General features: G+C 38.9%; 1 protein-coding gene across 15 annotated transcripts in view; it reads right to left on the minus strand.

Moving 5' to 3' along the window:
- Positions 1-69: 69 nt before the first annotated feature.
- Positions 70-22,475, minus strand: part of LOC118276369 (liprin-alpha-1) — a 133,521-nt gene continuing 111,115 nt past the window's right edge. For 2 of the 15 annotated variants that reach the window (XM_035594649.2, XM_035594658.2), the window contains exons 5-27: positions 22,148-22,246; positions 20,795-20,869; positions 18,373-18,540; positions 17,910-18,029; positions 17,257-17,382; positions 16,161-16,330; positions 15,494-15,650; positions 14,839-14,958; positions 13,964-14,047; positions 13,457-13,615; positions 11,323-11,430; positions 10,660-10,731; positions 8,680-8,858; positions 8,284-8,328; positions 7,064-7,277; positions 6,565-6,722; positions 6,075-6,277; positions 5,573-5,731; positions 5,122-5,236; positions 4,757-4,913; positions 4,280-4,396; positions 3,913-4,020; positions 70-3,461 (exon numbers count right to left, since the gene is read on the minus strand). In XM_035594649.2, the coding sequence (XP_035450542.1) occupies positions 3,931-4,020; positions 4,280-4,396; positions 4,757-4,913; positions 5,122-5,236; positions 5,573-5,731; positions 6,075-6,277; positions 6,565-6,722; positions 7,064-7,277; positions 8,284-8,328; positions 8,680-8,858; positions 10,660-10,731; positions 11,323-11,430; positions 13,457-13,615; positions 13,964-14,047; positions 14,839-14,958; positions 15,494-15,650; positions 16,161-16,330; positions 17,257-17,382; positions 17,910-18,029; positions 18,373-18,540; positions 20,795-20,869; positions 22,148-22,246 (2,895 nt within the window). In that variant the 3' untranslated portion in view covers positions 70-3,461; positions 3,913-3,930. Of the gene's footprint in view, positions 3,462-3,912; positions 4,021-4,279; positions 4,397-4,756; positions 4,914-5,121; positions 5,237-5,572; positions 5,732-6,074; positions 6,278-6,564; positions 6,723-7,063; positions 7,278-8,283; positions 8,329-8,679; positions 8,859-10,659; positions 10,732-11,322; positions 11,461-13,456; positions 13,616-13,963; positions 14,048-14,838; positions 14,959-15,493; positions 15,651-16,160; positions 16,331-17,256; positions 17,383-17,909; positions 18,030-18,372; positions 18,541-20,794; positions 20,870-22,147; positions 22,247-22,475 lie in introns of all 15 variants that reach the window. The other 13 variants (XM_035594647.2, XM_035594657.2, XM_035594648.2 and 10 more) reach the window with 12 other exon arrangements.

A 22,475-nucleotide genomic window follows, 5' to 3' on the forward strand; every position in this document is an offset into this window, starting at 1 on the left:
CAAGTAGATATAAATGCACGATATTGTACACTTGGGAACAGGTAGTGTGTAAATAAATGAAACAAGTAGTTGTATCGTGTAAATTGTATTTACCTCTTATCATTATGCACAACGTATGCCGTCATCGCACTTTTGATAAACGTTTTTACAAACGTACAGATTACACATTAGTACTGATTACATTGCTCAAAATAAACATTGTCTAGTTAACAATTTCGTTATGACATCAAAACAATGGCCGTTAGAAGGGATCACCTGTAACGATATACCGATTACCTAGTCAGGGCCAAAGCGATCATTTATAACACGGAAAGCCTTGGAATGTAACGCGAACGGTGACGAGACGCACCCACTCGCGCGCCCTCACTATACAAGCTATGCACACACAGGCCAAATTATATACATATCCAATTGTTTCACTAATAAACATATGTTACAATACTCCTTAACGTGAAGGTAACTTTATTCTTTGGTAGCGCGAGCCACTGGGACTTCGACTGGAAATATTTTTGTTCGTTTCGGTCCGACGTGCGCAGTGCGTCATCGGAGTTGTTGGAATGTGAGAAATTATTCTAGTTATTGTTCGGTCGCGTCCGTTCCAAACTGGCGGTTACTTGGCACTTGTGGAGGTTACTCTCGTTGCTGCTCTACCGGCCGGGCATGTCACACCGCGCGCAACGACCGGTGCAGTGTAACTGGCCCGGCGGTGTATTCGGAACCGGACGATAACGTCTACTAACAGGCTAACAGAGGGGAACATATAAATCGTGTAGAATACAAAGGGACCGCACGGCGGCCATGACACTTCGGCTATACTACGTCATCCAAACGACTTTATACAAAACTTGATTAGCTACGTCGAAAAGCTATAAGTACACTAACAGTTAACTAAATAACCATCTCCACTTGCATTGTATACAAACTTTATGTAGCTAATATATATCATTTATTTATATATTGATAATGAAACGATGATGTGTACGTATGATATTGAGTCGCGCTTTATTGACGAGACGTCACCACGGCCGACGACACGACCACGACACGGAGCCGTCGCCTCGCGGCACTAACACTTCCATACATAATTCATCTAAATAAAGTCATTCAATTACACTACAACGTTTGATAGACAGACCGACACAAAGGCCGGGCGGTCGGTCTGTGTCGCACCCCGACAGATGGCGCCGCAGTATACAGCAGTATGTGGCTCGACGACCGGGGACTCAACAATTGTATAATTTAGTAATCATAACAATTTGCACATTGAACGTCAAAACGACGCTCCAAGTGCTTCCGATATTTACCTATCTATAGAGAAAACAACGAGGTGTTTCACAACGATAACGTTTACCTAGATATCATACGACGAGTTGTCTAATTAGTGATATATAGCGTCGAGTACGTAAAGTTCCCCCGGCCCACCCGCGCCCGCGCCGTCACGCTCACAAGCCGCGATACAAAGTAGATAGATACCTCACTTCCCAATTTATTATGAAAAATTTCGAAAATGTGCCGCGTCGCATATTGTGGGCTGAGTCAAGTAAGGAATATATGAGCAATGCGGGGTAAGATAGGCGCGAGATATTATAATGTAGTATATGTAGACATCAGCCCACAACATGCGACGCGCGGCGCAACCTTACTCCGAGAATATCCAAATTTTATCTACGATTAAAAATTAATTAATTTTATAAAAAATCACACACCGGTGGCGCCGCGGCCGTCTCTCACCTAACTTTATTAATACTGTTACTCGATAACTATAGCTGAGGCCTGCGCCGGCGCACCCACGACGACATTACTGAGGTAATTATAATAAACCGGTATATTTCATACATTTCCTATAATAACTTAATAAATAATAAAATCTAGTTAATAAATAAGCGGTTATCATTACAAAGTAATAATACAATAAAAATCCTTTCAGTTTTGAACACATCTTAGCTAAATATTGCTATTACACCTACAGTCGATAGAAATGATAATATTTACAATATATTTGCTACTCGTTAAAAGATTCACATTCAAATTAAAATCGCTTTAGCTATACAATCGATAGTTTATTTGATTACCTATTGAAGTGTTTGTTGTAAAACGCTTAACAAAATATACCTAGCTAAGTCGGAGCTGTCTAGTAGCGAGTTAATAGAATACAAGATTACAAAACAATGTAACAACACTGTACATAGACTAGTATCGTACCAGTACCAGTACCACTACATAAAGCTATGTATATACACACCTCGCCGAGGCACTTGGTACACACCCAACTATTCAAACCGACCACTGCGCCATACACTCGACCACGCGACTTAAACTACAACACATGACTAATTGGACAAGTTAAAACTGAACTTACATTATAAAAATTCATTGTGAACATTATTCAAACATATAAAATAATAAATTAGGGTTAAACACGGTGTAGTTGTCGAGTATATGGTGCAGTATCAGTCCAGTATCACACAGGACAGACGCGACAGTGTCGCCCCCTGCCGGCTACAATGTAATCTCTCACAACACAGTAACTTTACGAGTACAGCCGAGCAAACAGCCTGCAACTATATTCCCAACCTTATACAACATAACAATACATAAAAATCGTCTATAAAAAATAAAAATCAATTCAAAACATTTTGAAATTGTACTTTTAAAATTCAACATAATATAAGTTTTAAGTCAATTGAATTAAAATAGGATATAAGTAGAACGCAATACATTGCAGACTGTGGCGTCGACAGAATACAAATGTATATATTAGTTACAATATAACTAATATTTGGCATCAGAGTATGACAATGTTCCCGCGCGCCGTGCCCCCTCCACGATCGTACAAAATGGCAACACGCAGCCTCCCGGACTACACCCGTCGCAACAACGACTGTAGTCGGGGAGCCCGACACTATAAACTATTGCGATATAAGGCTATCTGTTTGTATAGGGGGTCGAGACCACATCTATATGAGAATGAATGAATGTATCGTCACATGGATGTCGGCTCAAGGACAGCCAATATAGCTTCATAACAAGTATACTGTACATCTAAGGGAATACTTTAAGGCGATAATACTTACATTAGTGCGCGAGGGAGCACGGGCCGCGGCGCTAACATACATTTGTTGTATCCGAGTCACAATAAATATCAGATTACAAGTTAAGTACATAAGTCTACAGATTCAGAGCACTTTGTAGTTATAGTGAAGCCTTACTTACCTACAATATACAGTTACGGAGGATATTATTGTTTGTCTATGATAGCATTTTATAGTAGTTCGGTAGATAGAGTTAGATGAAGCGAGCCGAGTATTGAAGTATGTACACGTTGAAGCGTGGTTAGTGGTTACTATAAAATGCCGCCATACCGCACTCCGCGCAACATTTGTACCAAATAAATATAAAGTTATGTCTGACTACAGCGGGCCGCGCCGCCCACCGGCCCACTACCCGGGGAACCATGTGGCCTGCAACAATTACACGCACAGTATTACAATATTTACTTGAGATTAAAAACTGGAGTTTTTTCGTAACCAAGGTATAAGACTGGATGATTTTTGTTTCAATCAAATGATTGGAACAAAAAGTACAACACTCAAAACAGTAAGTCTCTTTATACGTGTTAATTTTTGATTAGGTAATTCAACTGGTTTCAAGCTATGCTAGGGGCTCTAGGCTTGAAACTGGTTGAGTTAAAGATAATTTGGCATTTGATAAAGGAGAGACTCATATAGAAAGAAACATGTCGAAGACTTAACGTTAACACGTAACTTAAAATAAGATGTCGATGGACAGTGTAAAGAGTGACATGATTTTTTTTCCGCAGGAAAAATCATCCGATGACTTCTCCAGGGTTAGGGGAGAGGGAGTGTCAGACTCTTACTGACTGACATGATGGATGAGTGAGTAGCCGGGTACCTAGTTGAGCGTGTGGTGTCAGGAGGGCGCGGTGTCGTGGTGGCGGGCGGCGCGCTCCGTGCCCGCCGCCAGCAGGCTGCTGAACTCCAGCTCCAGGACCTGGCGCGCCTGGGGGAGGGTACAGTGTTTTTAATTACACCACTTCATAAAACAGAACGTACCAGACGCTACAGCACTATGATATTTATTTTTCTATTCGTCAAATGTTATAGTTAACAATTGAAGGTCAAAAAGGAAAACTAAAAATCATAGCTATATACATTCGAAATCACTTAAGATTTTAAACTGAATAAGCGTTCAGTTTCGCATAGTGAGTAGTTTTTGTAAGTGACAATTTTGAGTAAACCATGAGTGAGTGGCTGTGTACCTGCGTGTTCTGCGTGGGTATCTGCAGCGCGAGCGCCATGGAGTTGGCGTCGAAGTTGTCGTCGAGCGCGATGAGCGCGCCGTGCACGCCGCTCTCCGACAGGTTGTTCGCGTACTCCTGGAACGTACAACATCACAACATTACATTCGGTACTTACTACCATTCGAGGATCATTGCTGGACCACGTAGTCACCACACATCACTAAAAACCACTTATGATTGGCCAGCAATAAATTAAGTAACCATTTTTTTAATAACTTAACCATCTTGATTCAGTTGGGAAAGAATTTCAGACTCTTACTGATTAAAAACCACCCTATTTCTAATCCCGCTTCGAACCGGAGCACCGGTAACCCGTTTAGCAACCCGCCGAACATCACTCAACATCACTCATTACTGGGCCCAATCTGATTCACCATTAAAGTGGAGATAGTACCGAATATGAATAGTTTCTCCAAATCCTGCAGCGGTCCATACCTTGAGGTTGATGGAGACGAGCCAGCGCTGCAGTCTCTCGTTGGTCCACACGAGCACGTCCCTCGTGCCCATCTCCGCGGCGCGCCGTCTCTCTTCTAGCGCTCGCACGCTGTAGCCGACACGCTTCAGACACGCTACGCCGAAGTGCAGAGATGTCCTACACACACAAATATACCAATTATCACCACTTGATCAACGATTTACTAGGTCCCTATATTTAAAAACCCCAATGTGGCTTCAAACTGTTCGAGTTTCACTGAATTAGCATACGTAAGTTGTAAATAATGAGTCAATTTCACGATTGTTCTCATACAAAAAAGTGTAACTGTAGAATGTAGAATGAAAGTAATGAAACAATGAATTACCTATGAAAACTGTCAACCATTTTGAGTTGCGTCCTAAGGTCCCTCTTGGTGAGGTGCTCCAACATCCGCGCGTCCACCAAACACTCCATAAACGTAGTTCTGTATTGAGGTAAACCTGGAATAGGGAATAAACAATATGTTCACAAAATGTAATATAAACTTGACGACACGATGCACTTTAATAAACACTTAGAAAGGACTAGAATCAGTTTTCTTCTCGTCCTTATCTCATGTCTTTCTATTTATTATACAAAATCAAACGTCGACTACAAAGATGAAAACTACTAATTTGCTAGGTTATTTAGACTTTAGAGTTAGACTACTCATTTTTAAACGATTTAAAACAACTAGGAGGTTCTCAATTTGTTTCTAATTTTAAGTTAATCAACGAATTACATAATTATCATGAATCATGCACCAGTTTGCTATTAGTAAAGTAAGTATGTGTGACCTAGCGAGGGCAGCCAGACGTTCCCGATCCACTCGTGGTTCATGTCCCCGAAGGCGAGCGCGGCGCAGGCCGTGCCGCGCGGCGCCGACGGAGACGTCAGCGACACCATCTCCTGGATCGCCAGCCGCAGCTTCAGCCGGTGCAGCGGGTTGCTGATACCTGGACAGAACGTTACGTTGTACTTCAATGGAAAAGTTAAAGGCGTGCATGACTAAAAATACAAGAAGGTTGATTTACTAAAAGTTGGTGCTAGCTCAGGAAGGTTTCAAACGTCACAAAGTTATAAGTCTTCTAGATTTGCGAACGTCCAATTGTCCATGGACAGCATAGAAAGCTTACTATCTATACAGATCAGGTTAATCACATACTAGTTTGTCCCATTCAATAAAAGGGTAAGGTGTTTTTTATTAGTATTCTATGGAACTATTAGCAATATAATTTCTTGCCCATTCAATGTTATGTAATAATTATAATATCTTTAACATTCCAAGGCATGGCATACCGATCTCCCTCTGTATCTCCTGGTCGGAGAGCGCGGACATGATGGCGCCGGACTTGACGTTGGCCCGGCAGGCGGCCACGTACCAGGCCGGCATGCCCACCCACAGCTCGAGCCACGCCACCACGGTGGGCCCGTTCCACAGCGCGAACGGCGTGCCCGCGCGCATCGCCTCGCCCAGCAACTCGTGACGGTAGTCGCGGTCTCTGTGCCACGATACAATTACCACCGTTTAGTTAACTATCACTGTTGTTTAACATCAAAATAGGTATTTAAATAGTATTAACGGCTGACTAACTGACTGCCTCGATGGTCGCGTGGTGAATGTGACCATATATTCATGAAAAGGGTAGTCTTCCTATGTGAAATGTAGTAGACGTTGTTTAATTTCATCACCATGGCAACTGACATGTATTAATTGCAAATTGAATTGACAAGCCTTTGAGAAACTGGGGAGCTGTCAGATTATTCAGACGAGATGTAATATACTGACTTGCTCTTAGTCCTGGCGTAGTCCTGATGCGACATGGGCGCGTGTGGCATGGGGGCGTGCGGGGTCATGGCGTCGCTGCTGGACGGGTCGTCCGCTAGAGACGACAGACCCAGGGACGACACTGACGATAGCGACCGGGGACTCTGGCCTTGTTGGAGCTGTGGAGATAAGATGATAAGAACTATGGAATCCAGTAAAGATATGCTATGTGAATGTTAAAGAAATGTTAGACACTTAAGCTATAAGTGCTAATTCCTCATTTTCATCGCGTCCGTTCCTGTCAGAGTAGTCTTAATCATACGTTAATTTCACAACTCATGTAATTCTTACCACACTGCAGTTTTTTTGTCCTGTCATAAAGCGGACAATTCATTGCAGTTTTTTTTTGAGTTTGAGCTCTTATACCTCCTCTCTTCTCTTACTACAACTCATTCCATAGTAGTACCTTTTCAACGTATGACGAATAAAACTGCTAATAACAGTACAACAATAAACTAACCGGCATCCCAGCCTTTTCCTTTTTGCTGAAGAACCGTCCGAGCGAGCTCTTGATGCCGCGCTTCTTCTGCTGGTGCATGGAGGCGATGGAGGCGGCGGAGGCGGCGCCGGCGCGCGAGGAGCCGGCCGGCCCGCCCCACGCGCTGGCCACGCCGCCGCCCAGCGACGACGCCATGCCGCCCAGCGACTCCTGCGACGAGCTCGACGATATGTTGCTGCGGACGGATGCGTAATGTCAGTTATTGTTCAATATCTAGTAGAAAAGTTAAGGGTAGCTGTGCTTTAATGTTAATCGTGGTTAAGTTTGGTTATAAGTTTGAACATACAAAAACTTAATTATAAGCTGAACTTGTGTGCCCTTATCGCTTTTTAAGCTCTTAAACAAAAACATTTAGCAGTTACATTGTATAGAAGTGCTCCTAGCAACTTTTTACGGACCAATTATTATACTTAAGTAGAATATTTAAATTAAGCCTTATTACGCTTCAAATTAGACACTACATCAATTTATTTTCTTTGTGTCTCCTCTAGCTCTTTTCCCTGATAAAGCCGTGCTATATCAAAACAACATAAAACGTCTAGCTAAAATGGAATTACTAAGTGTTATAGCCGATATAGAAGTCTACTATGGAATCAGGGATCACACACATATTAGAAAATATTAAAAACATACCATTTTTACTTTACATTCCAAATTCAACGATGTTGGGTGAACACAATTAGTAATTCCATTTTGTTAAATATTTTAGACCACATTTATTTTATAAAAAGTTTAAATAAATAATCACAAAGAAAATGCATGCAAGTTCAAGTTAACACCACATAAAGCTGAAAGTCTTGACACATTGTTCTTCCAAGTTCCACGTCTTTTGCGAGAACCTGACTAATTTAAGGATTACATATTTTTCAAGGCACGTTCACACTTTACTCTGTATTGTGCATTTATAACGAATAAGGCACATAATAGAGGTGCGTTATTTGACCTTCTTTCTTACACACAATAATTTTACTCTCATATAATTTTATATGTAGCTGGCAGATTTGACGAGGCAGGGATGGTGGAACAGGTAACTATCAACAATCCTATACATATTGGACTTAAGGCAGAGTCTGTGCGGTACGTAGTTGAACAATGTGTCTGGACAGTCACACCACAGGTGAGCCAGGTTCACTTGTGAGTGGAACACGGGTTTGGTTCCCGCGAGAGACAGAGGCTGAGACCTGTGCATGGGGATCCGTGCGAGGCTGCCCGACATTATCGACGTCCTGGTTGCGTGGAAAGGAAAGTTGTTAGCTGTTAGTATTTTGTTAGTTTTACATACTATAAAGTTAGTATATTTTGTTAATTACAATGTATGCACTAATCTAGTATCATGTCGATCAGTAAAATATCCTCCGTAAATCACCGACAAATAAGTTTATTAAATATAGAGTTATTCATAAAAGCATCATACACTCAATGCGCATCTTGCGCAAAGATCCTTGTGTTTTGCGCAAATATTAATGCGCACTGCGCAACGTGAAAACTGTTAGCACCAGCCATTATTAGTACTTTTAACCGTCAGTTGAGTAAACTTTTACTGAAAATATATCGACCATCAGTGAAATGGTACTCACGCATCATAAGGTGGTTGGTAGTGAGTGCGCAGTCGGTCTCGCTCGGCGTGTATGGCGCGGGCGGCCCGCTCCAGGCGCAGCGAGCGTGCCGTCAGCGGGGACTCCGCCCCTTCACCATGCGGCGGCCCCACTGGACCCACGGGGCCTACGCCACCCGCACCTTCCTCGCATAGCTGCAACTGTTCGGAAGATTGCTCGTTAGTTTATTTTGGTAAATATGTGTGTAAAAGTGTTTGTGATTTGCAAGTTTGAAATGATCTAGGACCTAGGATATTTCTAACAAATAGTTAAAAAAGAAATAATGTATAAAACATTAATATTACATGTGATTTATCACTACTATAGGTTTAACTAAACTTAAGGGTTTTATTAAGTGATTATCTAACAGTATAATAAATTATCTACAAAGTTATCACATTTGTGTTAAAATTAATATTATTAAAATCTATATATTAAATTAACTATGTAAACGAAACATAATTGTGCTACAAACTATGTATTTTAAAATGAGATTTATAAATTCAATTTGTAGTGTATGCTACATTTACTCTTAATATCGATACAAGTAGTGTGACTCTAGGAGTCTGTTATTATTAAAGACATCTATTTTAATCATACGAATCACAGACAATAATTTGTAAATAACATAATTATATTACAAAATAGTATAATATTACGTGTTTGTATTGTAATAATAATAGTTTATAATTATACGTATCCATATACATTGCACATTCAAGCGTCGCCTAATATCTACGTAGTGGTAAGCAGTGCTGTGCACTTACTGTGACGTCATTCGTCTATTTACTTATTAAATATATTGTATATAATTATATACTACTAAATACATAGGTGTTATATCATTGGGGAATAGCTGGCATGCCGTTCTTATTATGAAGTTGATTTTATTGATAAAAAAGAATTAAAATTTACTAAAATTTAGAAAAAGTTATTAATTTTTGTTACAAGTATCAAGAAGTAATATCGTGTCTCTTTAGTATAGTATAGTTCAAGTAAGACAAAGCAACTCGAAAGGTTTATCAGTAATTTATTTATAGTCCTGATGTAATAAAACCAACCTCTAATACATATGACAATAAGGCATATAATACCAACGAATCGCATTATATAAAATTACAGGGCGTATCATGCTAAATGCTAGGATGTCATACATTTCATATAATATTACATTATACTTAAATATTTCAACTAAACAATAGCTATATTTGCATATTTTTTTGATTAGGGTGAAGCAGCTCGTTTTTGTTTATAAAAATGTTCATTTTCTTAGCTATTTGCTTAAATTAATGCTGATCTCTAATATTTTTTTTGTTTTGTTATGGAACATGAGCAAACGATCTGACGGATCACATGATGATGATCGATTAGCTCACAAGAGCTGTCTTGTTATGTTATATATATGATAGATAGATACCATATTGTTGGTATTGTATTTGAATTTTGTTTTTTTTTAGGAGACTGTTAACAAACAAGCTGCTTCCCCGCACATAGACATTGTTCGTAGCTGCAAAGTTCCACACAGCTGTAAGCCATTCCCGTGAATGCGTGCATACCTCTGTTGTACACTAGTGTACTGCTAAACCGACCATAAAAAGGGAATATTTGCACCGATTCTTGGTAAATTGTTACTGCAAAGTGTTTTCAACTAGTTTATAACCAATTTTTAGATATTTGCTGGTCAATGGTAATTCAAAGTGGTCAAGAAAACTCACAATTTGAAACACATTTAACAATATTAACGAAGTTTTCTTAGGCATTTTAAATCGGATACGTCGACTAGCTACATGCGGGATGTCACCACATATTCACTTCATAATTAAGGGCCCCGTTATAGCTCGAAAATAATCGAGCGTACCCGAACCATATTATCACCAAAAATGATACACTTAAATCAGTGTAGCAGCACACAGTAAGAGGTACGTTATATGCATTAGTTATATTCTTGTTTAGTAGACGGACCTGGCTTGAAGGCAGGCTCTCGGAGGCCGGCGCCGCGCGGTAGTGCGCCGCGGGGGACATCGACGCAGGCGCCTGGTAACCACACCCGTAACTACTACACTACCTTACCTCACCTTTATGTTATTATAAATACCTCACTCGTTCAACCGTATCACAATGGGTTAGGGTTGATTTTAAGCCGAGCAAAAATGATAGGAAGGTTGCAATTCGAAGATTTCATTCTCGTTAATTGGTTCAAAATTAAATACGGTTAGAACGATGAAGTATAAAATATGTGAGTGAATACCAGTTATTTATAACATAGCTTATCATTATAAAATGTTAGTATCGCACCAATTTAGATATAAAATGAGAACTTTTTACCAAAGAAGGTATAATTTAAATCATGATTTCCAAACCAAGTCAGGCTTGTATTTGCCTGATTATGAGTTGTTAGATAAATAACAAGTTTCAAGACTTAACAATAATTGTGTTATTGAATATATTATAATGGATTAGTGTTTGTGAATGAGTGTTATAATGAATATTTGAGTGAGTAAGTATAATTGAAAGTAGTGTGTGAGTGACTGAGAGTGTTAAAGTGATGTTTTTGTATGTGAATAATTGTCAGTCAGTGTATGTATGCGTGAGTAAGTGTGTGTGTGTGTCGGCGTGCATACGTACGGTGTGGTACTTGTGGTGCTGCGCGAGCGCATGTCGGGAGGGCGAGGGCGCGCGCGGCGGGGACTCCCCGCGGCGGGCCACCACGTTCATGTGCTCGTAGCTGCCCACCTGCCCACACCACACCCGCTTATATACATCCTGTTAATACCGCACCGATCGACTCACGCCACGCACATACATGTACTATCTACCACTATGTATATCTCATTCTAATGGTACATAAGGCGAACTTAATGCCATATAACATTCTTGTATATTTACTCAATGTCGTAGAGTTTCATAGTACAAATATGTGGTCGGCGGCCAGTGAAGTGATTTAAGGCAATGGGATAATATTGTTAAAGAATTTTTGATGAGATTTATAAGTTAATGGCGGCGCTATCTTCACACTTATAACATCGGTCAATCAAATCACTCATATTTAATAGTAGGTATTACAGAGTTAATTATGTCATTAGAAGAGTTTGAATGTAAAATCTCTGAGTGAGTTAAAAGCGCCGCCATTACAGTCCACCACAGATCAAAATAATGGGGAAAATGAGCCATCACCAAGAATATACTAAAGTACGAGTAGTGTGGAAGCTGGAACATAATATTATTTATACACAGCATGAGTTGTTATTTGTCTATAACCATAATTATACCATAAACTGAACCTTTAAACCCTAGATACTGAGTCTAGAAACTTTTTTATACTTCGACTTATATGCACCAATTTGAAATTAAAACAACCCCAAAAGAAATATTTTCTATGGTCTGGTGTAATTTATTTTTCAAATCATTGCATATAAGACGAAATATGATTGTTGTACCCTTCACCATATGTAAGAAAACTTACCCATTTATTTTTGACGTCTAATTGAATATGATATCCTAGTCGATCCTAGCGTAATTCCTAATTATTTAACTACAGGGTATTTCAACAAGAACTTTGTTTTTTAAAACAAAATAAAATAAAGAATTTGGTGTAAAATGAATAAAATTTTTATTGTATTAAAAAGAGAAAAGTTTGGCAATTATGAATGAAAAATAATATCTGGCAAATGTCCACCAGGACCACGCTGACAGATGTTGATTCTTTCATCAAAATTTTTAATCACTTTCCTAGCAATCACACCTCCAGACCACATAGCACACCACACAGTGACACGTTGAGCATGCAAAGGCTTCTCAATAATTGCTTTAGGATATTCAGAAGCCCAAATGCGGCAATCTTGCTTATTGACATATGAAAATGTGCTTCGTCTGAAAAAATGACTTTTTGAGATAAACCACCAGGTTGTTTTGAGCAATTTGAATGGTTGGTCAGCTTCAATTCCTGCACTAGTTGAATCTTGTAAGGCTTCAAAGCCAAATCCTTTCACAAAATTCGCCATGTTGTGCTTTTGGATAACCCCAATTGTTGAGAACGTCGTGAAATTGATAACTTTTGATCTTCTTCAACACTGTGGCTCACGGCAGCGATGTTTTCTGTTGAACGACCCGGTCGAACACGTGTTGGTGTTGGTACATTTTGTACCGAGCCTGTCGACTCAAATTTCGAGACCAAAATTCTTGATAGCGATCTCAGAAGGACGATTATGTTGCCCAAAAATATCACGAATTTTACGAAATGTAACTTTAACAGAACGACCATTTTCATAGTGAATTTGAATTATTTTAATGCAATTTTTGAGCGAAATTGAATTCATTGTAGCAATTGCCAAAGCACTTACTACGAATACCGCCAAAAATTAAATGTGAAAAACTGCCACAGTCTTGGTGTTGCTCTAATTAAAAACAAAGTTCTTGTTGAAAAACCCTTTACTTAGTAACATCCGAAATAACTGCATAAAATTCTTTACGGTTAAACGCTATCCGAAGCAAACATAGCAGGATCGCTTCATGTATAGCAGCATACCCTACAACCTCCCACCCTATGTTTCACAAATATATACTTTGACTTTCAGTTTCTCAACATCATAATGACATTGTTCTACCAGCAATTCTGTTAAAATGTACGTTGCCTAAACGAACTGCATATCTAGGAATTTAGGTATCTTTTTTCCTTCTGTTATCTAGCTACCATTTTTTCCCTGATAACAAACAAAACCTAGCCATATAAAACTTGTATGGTAAGGGAAAATGTACTGACCCTGGACTCGAGTTCCTCTGCGCGTGCCTCGGTGGTCTGCTTCTCCTCCTGGATGAGCCGTATCTCCGTGTTGATGGCGTCCAGCTGTTCCTGCAGCATCAGAGCCAGGGCGGCCGCGTCTGTGTGACCACCTTCTACGCCACCGTCTGATTCGTCGTTCTGGGTATATATTACATGGGTTTTTAGAAACTTTTATGTTTAAATTGATGTAAAATGAACAGCATGTTGGATATGGACACAGAAAAAAATATATTGTGGTAAAGATGTAATGTTATAATTGATATTAGTTAAGTCCTTTTGTCACGTGCAACACCATGCTTTTTTAATTAATTCAGTACAAATACAAATTGATCAGATGACCCTAATTATGTTTGTTTATAACTCTACACTCTAATTGTAGAGATAACTTTAAGATGGTATAGGGCAAAATATATACAGGTATGTAGGAACAAACCACAAAACTAAATAGGGTATAGATATGACTAGCGGAGTAGGTGGGAGACTGACCTCGGCGTCGCTGGAGACGTCGAAGGGTTGCTGCACGGTGGCCAGCACGTGCGCCTGCTGCAGCTTCTCCCACGACCCGTCCAGCTACACACACGGCCCTCTTTACATACGCATACTTCCCGTACCACTGGCTGTTCACTCACGTCTTGTGATCTATAAGTCTTTACTAATACAAGGCCTAAATAAGACGGAAGACGCGGTTGAAATTAAGGGACCCTCTTGTATTAGATACTTGATTCACGCCATAGACAAACATGAAAACACCCGACTCTCAGTTTTGAAGAAACGGACGCACGAAGTATTGTTGACTATCGTCTTAAAATATCTAACATCACTAGAAATGTGTCGCGAACCTCATCATCGGAACATAAGATCGACTTACTTTCTCATTGCGGCTGTTAAGAGACTAGCATCTACTTTAGTGAGCGAACAAACCACACGTGCAGTATAAATTAAACACGTTATAGTATAAACCAAACGACTGATAGTGTTCAGACTTCCAATCAGTATTCTTTTAGCGTTAGCGTTATATATTCACTCGTAAACTCTAAAGTTAGAGTTAGATCTTTACCAGTGTCGGATTAAGCAATCTTTTGAGAGATTTATTAAAGGTTTTGTTAGTTTAGTTGACGCATAATTTCCCATACTCAATCACAAATTGTGAAAGAGAAAGTTGGTTTTACGGACACATCTCACAACCCCTCTTTTTAACCGACTTCAAAAAAAGAAGGAGGTTCTCAATTCGACCGTTTTTTTTTGTATGTTAATCCATATCTCCGGCAGTTATAGACCGATTTGAGAAATTGTTTTTTTTTGCTATGTAGTTAGTGGTTAATCAGACACTGGTCTGTAGACTTGGTCGTGGAGTTACATACCTTGGGCTGGAACAGTCCGGGCGGCGGCTGCGGCTGCGCGGCCGGGGACAGCGAGCGAGTGAGCGCGTCCGTCTGCTGGATGTTGAACGCTATCTCCTGTTCCAACATCTGCCGCTTCAGCTGCAAGCAAGTGGAACACTTGTTGGAATATTTTAGCAAAGGTAATGCTTTGAGATCCGTCTTTAAAAATGACACCTTTGTCTACAGATCATTGTTTGTGCATATCAGAAAAATATATATTCTCTTGAAAAAGAACGGGACTTCCTTTTTCAAAGACAACGTCACGATCAACTTAGCAACACTACATAGGCAGCAGTAAGGCACCAACCAGTTACATCTGTTTTATAAATTTACAACCTAATTCTTCGGCAATAAAGTAGAAAATGTGGTAAGCTTCTGACATGGTCTCCATCTATCTATCTATATCATCATCTATCATAATATAATATAATATTATAAAGCTGAAGAGTTTGTTTGTTTGTTTGAACGCGCTAATCTCCGGAACTACTGGTCCGAATTGAATAATTATTTTTGTGTTGGATGGTGCATTTATCGAGGAAGGCTATAGGCTGTAAAACATCACGCTATGACCAATAGGAGCCGAGCAGAGCGGGTGAAACCGCGCGGAAGTAGCTAGTATACAATGTTTATTCACCTGTTCAGTCTCCATGCGCCACTTGGCGAGCTCCTTGAGTATCTCCTGTTTCTCAGCGAGCAGCTCGTCCGCGTATTTGCGCGTCTTCTCCAGCTCCTGCGTGAGTGCGTTCTTCTCGTCTAACGCGTGCATGCGCTCTTTGAGGTGCACTTGTAGCCTGGGGAGATGGGGTTATTGTTTAAGTAATTTCATTAGTTGAGTAATTACATCTTTAATGATCAGATATAACAATGTTATAGTGCAGTTAAAAATCTATTCTCAAGTTGGACAAAGCGCATGTTAATTTAGTTCAGTTTTCGAAAATTCTTAGCAATCCAGACCAATGCTTGGAATCACGTCCGCTTTATGGAAATAAGCTCTCCAAATATTATATGCGGTCCATGTGTCCTAAAACATGTTATACAATATCTGTATTTTTTTTAAATCTATACTAATATTATAAAGCGCTAATCTTAAGAACTAATGGTCCGATTTGAAAAAATATTTTTGTGTTGACTAGACCTTTTATCAAGGAAGGCTTTAGGCTATAAAACATCACGCTATGGCTAATAGGAGCTGAGCAGAGCGGGTGAAACCGCGCGGAAGTAGCTAGTAATTTATAAGTAAATAAAAATTATAAGTAAATACCATATTCCATAAAATAAGTAGTACATAATTATTCCCATACCTATCATTAGACTCGGACAGCAGTTTGTCGACGGTAGCAGAGAGGCGGGTGTTATGTTCCTCGTTCATGCGCAGGCGCTGGTTGAGGCGCATGAGCTCGGCGTTCTTCTCCTCGACGCTGGCCTCCAGGCGCTGGATGCGGTCCTCGGCCGACCCGTGCCGCTCCTGCGCCTGCCGGGTACACCAGCCTCACTTATTTATTGTACCTTACACTACGGATACTTTCTATAGGTAACTGTTTAAAGGTAAATCTTACACTATATGACAGTGGTTCCCAAGTTGTCTGGACTTCTACCTACTTAACCTCAGGACCCACTTTCAGGGAATCAAACCGTTACCATAATGAAAAACCAAATACAGAACGGTTGGTTATTTGTCTTTCTACAGAAAATTCGCTTGCGACCCACCAATGGGTCGCTATAGTTTGGCAATTCCTATAGGATATAACATAAGTAAGTACACCACTTAATTCACTTACGTTGGGAGTGAAATCTGATAAATATTGCGTATATTGCGAGTTTTGATAACCTACACAGAAACATTATTATTTTGTTTGATATTCAATTTTATTGTGTATAAAATAAAGTTTATTATGGTCTATATTATAATCATCGACTAACAGTTTATTGAAGACTACACCTATATAATATATATTATTTTATATAGAACCGAAATCCACATTGACACGGTTATGTAGTTAGTCAAAACACACAGAGAACTACAGCAAATAAATGATAAGAACAAACAAATCAACACGGAGTCATTCCAAACTAAATGGGAATGGATTATGAGAAGCGGAAAGCGTAGATTTCTTATTAGTCACTATAACAGAGAAAACTTTACTTATTACAACAGCAAGGATAACAATTGTAGAATTAGAATTTATTTGTCTATCTGTAAATACAATTACAAAATTAATCTTGACACAGAACTCACGTAATTGTTATTTGAATCCAACAAAAACAATAACTAGTTTCAAAGGCAATTTTGAAAGTTTTATTAAATTCAAAATGTAGTTATTATTATTAAAATTAAGGAAAAAAAACATCAACTACTAGGTTCCTTATACTCCTGTCAGTATTCCTATCACCACCCACCTGACTGAGGGCTTCCATCCTGGCCTTGAGCTGTTCTTCCATCTCAGGCAAGGAAGACATCTGAGCCAGCTTCTGCGTGGACAACTCCAACTTCTCCTCAATGGCTGCGATTTTCTCCTCTTGCAGCTGCAACGCATGACAGTGGCATGGTCTATGAACTGTGCTTGTGAACTAGAAGCGGCTAGTTGGGCTGTTAGTTTGTTAGTTACACGGGAGTTTTGCTACATAGAACGAGGTTAAGAGATTTTGTAACTATTGTAGGGACCTATTTATAGTGAGAAGATTTATAGAAAGAGGGGCTATATACACACACATGTAGATAATTTCGACAAATCATACAATAACTGTCACAAATACACACAAAATAATGTGAGGCATATCCTAAAACTCATATCAAACCTATTTTCTTTGTTTACTAAAACTTCTTTCAGCGTGGCCGAAAAACCCTTAATCCTTAACACCGAAGTATTTCACTGCTACAGCCAAAGGCTTCTGCTTTTAGTCAGCCAAAATGCCACTAGATGATTACGATGCTAAGATTTAGTAGTCTTCCTTGTGACCTTCTCTCGAGAACTATCGTCTTCATTGCTCCAGTAATGGCTGCTTGACTCCTATAGCTTCTGTACCTAGTGGTGTGGTGGGGAGGGTCTCACCTTGAGCTGCGCCTGCTTGTGGTTGAGCTCCTGCTCCAGCTTCTCATTGAGGTCGTGCAGTGACGTGGACTCGCGCTGCGCGTTCAGGTACCGTTTCTCCAACGTCGTGATGCGTTCCTCCTGTTTTAGAACATTGTTATTGAAAATGGAAATAGAAATAATTATAATCATCCAAATTAAAGAGAAAAGAATGCGTCGTTGGCCGATGGTCGCAAGTGCGACTGTCGGTCTAGGGGTCTTGGGTTCAATTCCTAAGTCGGGCAAAGTATTACTGGGCTTTTTTCGGTTTTTCGAAAATTTCTCAGAGGTAGCACGGAGTCTGGAATTGTGTGGCAATAGGCTCACCCCCTATTACATGGGACTTATAATACAAATGGTTAAAAGTGGGTGTACATTGTACAGTGGCATTACGTGCCTTAATGTGCACCTCTGCCTAAAAGTTCATCATGAATCATGACGTTACCTGATCTTCCTTCTGCGCGACGTTTTCCCTGAGGTCCCTCTGCAGCTTGACGCACTCCTCCTGCTTCTTGGCAAGCTCCTTCTCTCCCTTGGAGAGCCGGTCCTCCAGCTCCGACACCTTGTTGTTGAGCTCCGCCACGCGGCGCTGCCACGAGCTAAGTTCCGCTGACTGTCATACATAATGGAACATGTTAATGGAGAATTGGAGATAGAAGGTTTAATATGGAACGAGAAGATATTACATTTTTCTTAGAGATTTTTGGTTGGCATTATTGTGTGGTGAAAAAAAAGTTTACTTATGCAAACATATTATCGGTGCTTATTTTTTTAAGAAAATTTACAGTAGAGGATTTTTAACAAACTGCTGTGTATCTCTTATATTGGACAGCTAAAGAATCATTGTGTTCTTTTCAGTATAACTTCGGTATCCTTTACCCAATAAATACTTACTTTCAAACATTACTTTAGAACTTAGGCTCGCCCAAAACCAGGTTGCATCCATTACTTTATAACTAACTACATTGTGATTGCATCTGAATACTTATGACGCAATGAATTTACATACACCAGACACATCAAGCTACCCTATTTACTCAAACTTCTTTAACGGATTCTCAACTTTATTCCATTGATATAAAGTCAAAGATCCAATAGAAGAGAGGATAGTTTGACGTGCTGGCGTCTAAAGATACTTAGTTTAAGTTAGTCGGTCGTTGTGTGTTGGTAAATTATTATACCATGGTATCCCAACTACGGTGGTTCTCCAGTGATGGTCAGTGTTAGTGTCATGGAATGTGGATGCCTATGTCCTAGGTTAGGTATTACGTGATGTCAGTGCGCGTCTGTTAGTCTATGGGGTGCATGCTGCTATAGTACTTTAAGATTACAATAAGCGATGTATCCATTATAGCAAAAAACCTCTTATATCTTAAATTAAGCCCAATTTTTTATTTTACTATTTTGTACAGACAGATACATTGCTTAAACATACCATTTGTCAAAACTAATTGCCTAACATACTTTTTAGAACTAAGTTTAGAAGTAAAGCTGGTTCTATTAGTTCTAAGCAATCGAGCAGGATCAAGCTGCAAGAAGTTCGTCGTACTTAAGGCTGTAGGAAGCAGCATGCTACTTCATTCTTAAGTAGGCTTAAATTAAACGCAAGTACAGAATAATATCATTCTATAAAATAAAATATAAGTCTAAAAGGGTATTTATTAATGTCGTTTAAATATAATGCCGCAATACATTTCCATCCCCTAATAATTTTAGCTATGACAAATGGTCTAAAGTGTATTATTATGCTATTTTATATACAAATGAAAGTAAACTAGAGGTATATTATACTATGCTTAGTTTGTATATTATACAGGGTAGTCTTTTGGTCACTGCAATTAAATAGTATGTACACTCAAAAACTAAATAGTTTTCTCAATCAGTAATGATCGTTTGTGACGATGCAGTGTCCAAAACACAATAACTTTGCTACTTATTCTAAAAAGGTATTAAAGTATCAATGACTAAATACATTTGGTTAGCAATATAAGTAGTAGGTTCGTATGCGTTAGTACGATGTATGCGGTATAGATGGCGACACGATCGTGCAATGGCGACCAGACCACGGTGTTAGGGGTCTGTTAGTCTGATTCGATGGTGTTGAATGGCCTTACTATGGTGGACACGGACCTCTATAACGCTACTTATTTTTAAGAAGAGAATACAACAGAAATATGTTTTATTTATTAAATTTAAGTGAAAAGATTTCGTTTCGAAATATTTTTGTGTATAATAAATTCATTATTTGTACAAGGAAAACTGTCTGACTCTTTATTGAAAAGGCAGACAATATTGATACGTTAACAAAAAAATCATATCAGCAAACAGATTTATGTAAATAAGAACAACGGAACTCAGACTCCATGTTTAATTTATGCTTCCGATCGCCATTATGCATATTGATGTCCGCTGAAATATTTATCAATAACTTATTTGTGGCGACTGTGTTCGTTTCTTTATAAATCAATTTGTGTAAAAAAATCGAGAAAGTCCGATATTGACAACTAGTCAAATTCAAAACAAAACTTTATGACGTCATAATTTTTTGCTATCAAATTCATTCAACCAAAATTAAACAGTTAATTATAATGTGTTTATTTTTGAACATCGCATTGCATTTCGAAGTAAATATAATGCATTTCGCGTCGTACTTGTCGCGGAATGCTGCTCAAGCCTCTAGCAGGGCTTGAAACTAGTCGAGTTCTTCGTCAAACAGTTACGTGTGTAAGCCGATATTTGGTATGTGTCACGAAAGTTATAATAAAATCTATTTATTGTATATTATAGAAGGTCCGTAAGCCAGCCACAGTAGGCCCCTCCCCCCACCAACTAATCACCAGTACAGCATGATGCTCAGCGTATCTAACCTGCTTGGCGATCGTATTTTGGAGTTCACTGATTTTCCTTGTCGTCTCCGATTCGCCGTTTACATTATTTGGATCCTGTGTCGTCCATCAAAAAACAAATTTAAATGTAAAACTAAACGCTATTCATTTCGTTTTTAAAGCGACAGTTTCTAGGTATGTTTTACATAATTCATAATTTATACAGTATATTTGGAGTTTAAAAGGATTATATTTTATATATTAGTTAAATGTTATGTTAAATTATCAATTAAGTAAAACATCATTAGGTATTTAAAAATATTTAATACACACAAAGTACCATATCTGAAATTGTAGAAATCGTTAGGAGCATTTGGAATGATCAATATTTTCGTTGATGCGGTATTTTTCAGAGATGGTACGTAAAAATATAGCACAATCACCAACAACTAAGGTTGCGAGCTCATCAATGGCACACTGAAAACGTCGAAACATCGAGAAATTTACTAAAAAGTATTTTCTCAATTCCCCAAGACCTCGACCTTTTCGCAAAGAATTTTAATTAAACATTGAAATAAGTAGAAACTACACAAAACGGTCCACTTACAGATTAACTTTAGTTTTTATTAGGAACGGCTGCCTGCTCTCCCCAATGTTACTTGAAAAAGTAACTGGTGCCAGAATAAATGTTTTTATACAAATGGAAAATTATCAATTGGCTGAACATTTTGGAAATTAGCATTTCTTTGTGCCCGGTTGATAGTCCGTATTAAATGGGATTATTAATGAAATGAATAAATTTTTTAGAGACTTTTTGGGGAGTACAGGCAGTTTGTGACAAAGGAATATTAGTCGTTGATAAGTTCGCAACCTAAGCATCTAAGGGGGATTAAAGTTAACACATATTTAGAGTGTGTTCCTTCATTATATTCTGTTAGTGTCATGTACTGTGTGTAACTTTCATAGCTTTTTAAATTAAACGATATTCAGTTCCCAGTGCTGTTCCGTTCCCGTGATTTCGTTATCAAATTGTCTGTTAATTACAAGCAATAGAAAAGTACCTAATATGCCATCTTTTATGGTTATTCCCGAAACCAAATGGGAGTTCCCAGAAAGGGCATTTTCTTCAAAACTTCGTATTATGTTTGCTTTTGTACTCAATGGAATACCCAAGTAGATAATTTATGTATGGTGCCTGCAGCATTATACGTTTTTTTCAGACTCCTTAACGATCTATCTTCAACAATTTAACCTCACAACAATTACGAATAGCTACAAATTGACAAATGTTCAAGTTCAAGTAATTAACAGACAATGAATAAATCCCGGCCAGTTTGTATCATACAGTATGTTCAAAGTGTATGGACATTGTGCAGTGTATAAAGTAGACTTTACCTTGGTGGTCTGCTGTTCCCCGTTCTGCTCGGGCGAGCCGGTGGGGACGGTGCCGTTCTCCTTCGGCTTGTCGTCCTGGGACGACTTGTATTGCTGCAACTGATAAACCAACACATACGTGAGATTATGTTATGTAATATGTGAGATTTATAAAAATGTTGTCCTATGCTAGAGTTTTCTCCTCTACCCATTTGATGTTATATTTACTATTTGTAGAAGACACAGTTTGCTATAAGTCTGTATTTAGATCGACGGTTTCGTTGATTTTGATCAGAGGGTTTAGTACGAGTTTTGTTTTACGTTGAACAATTGGTTGGTTCATTGGAGC

Source organism: Spodoptera frugiperda, chromosome 31 (genome assembly GCF_023101765.2).
Source record: "Spodoptera frugiperda isolate SF20-4 chromosome 31, AGI-APGP_CSIRO_Sfru_2.0, whole genome shotgun sequence".
NCBI lineage: Eukaryota > Metazoa > Arthropoda > Insecta > Lepidoptera > Noctuidae > Spodoptera > Spodoptera frugiperda.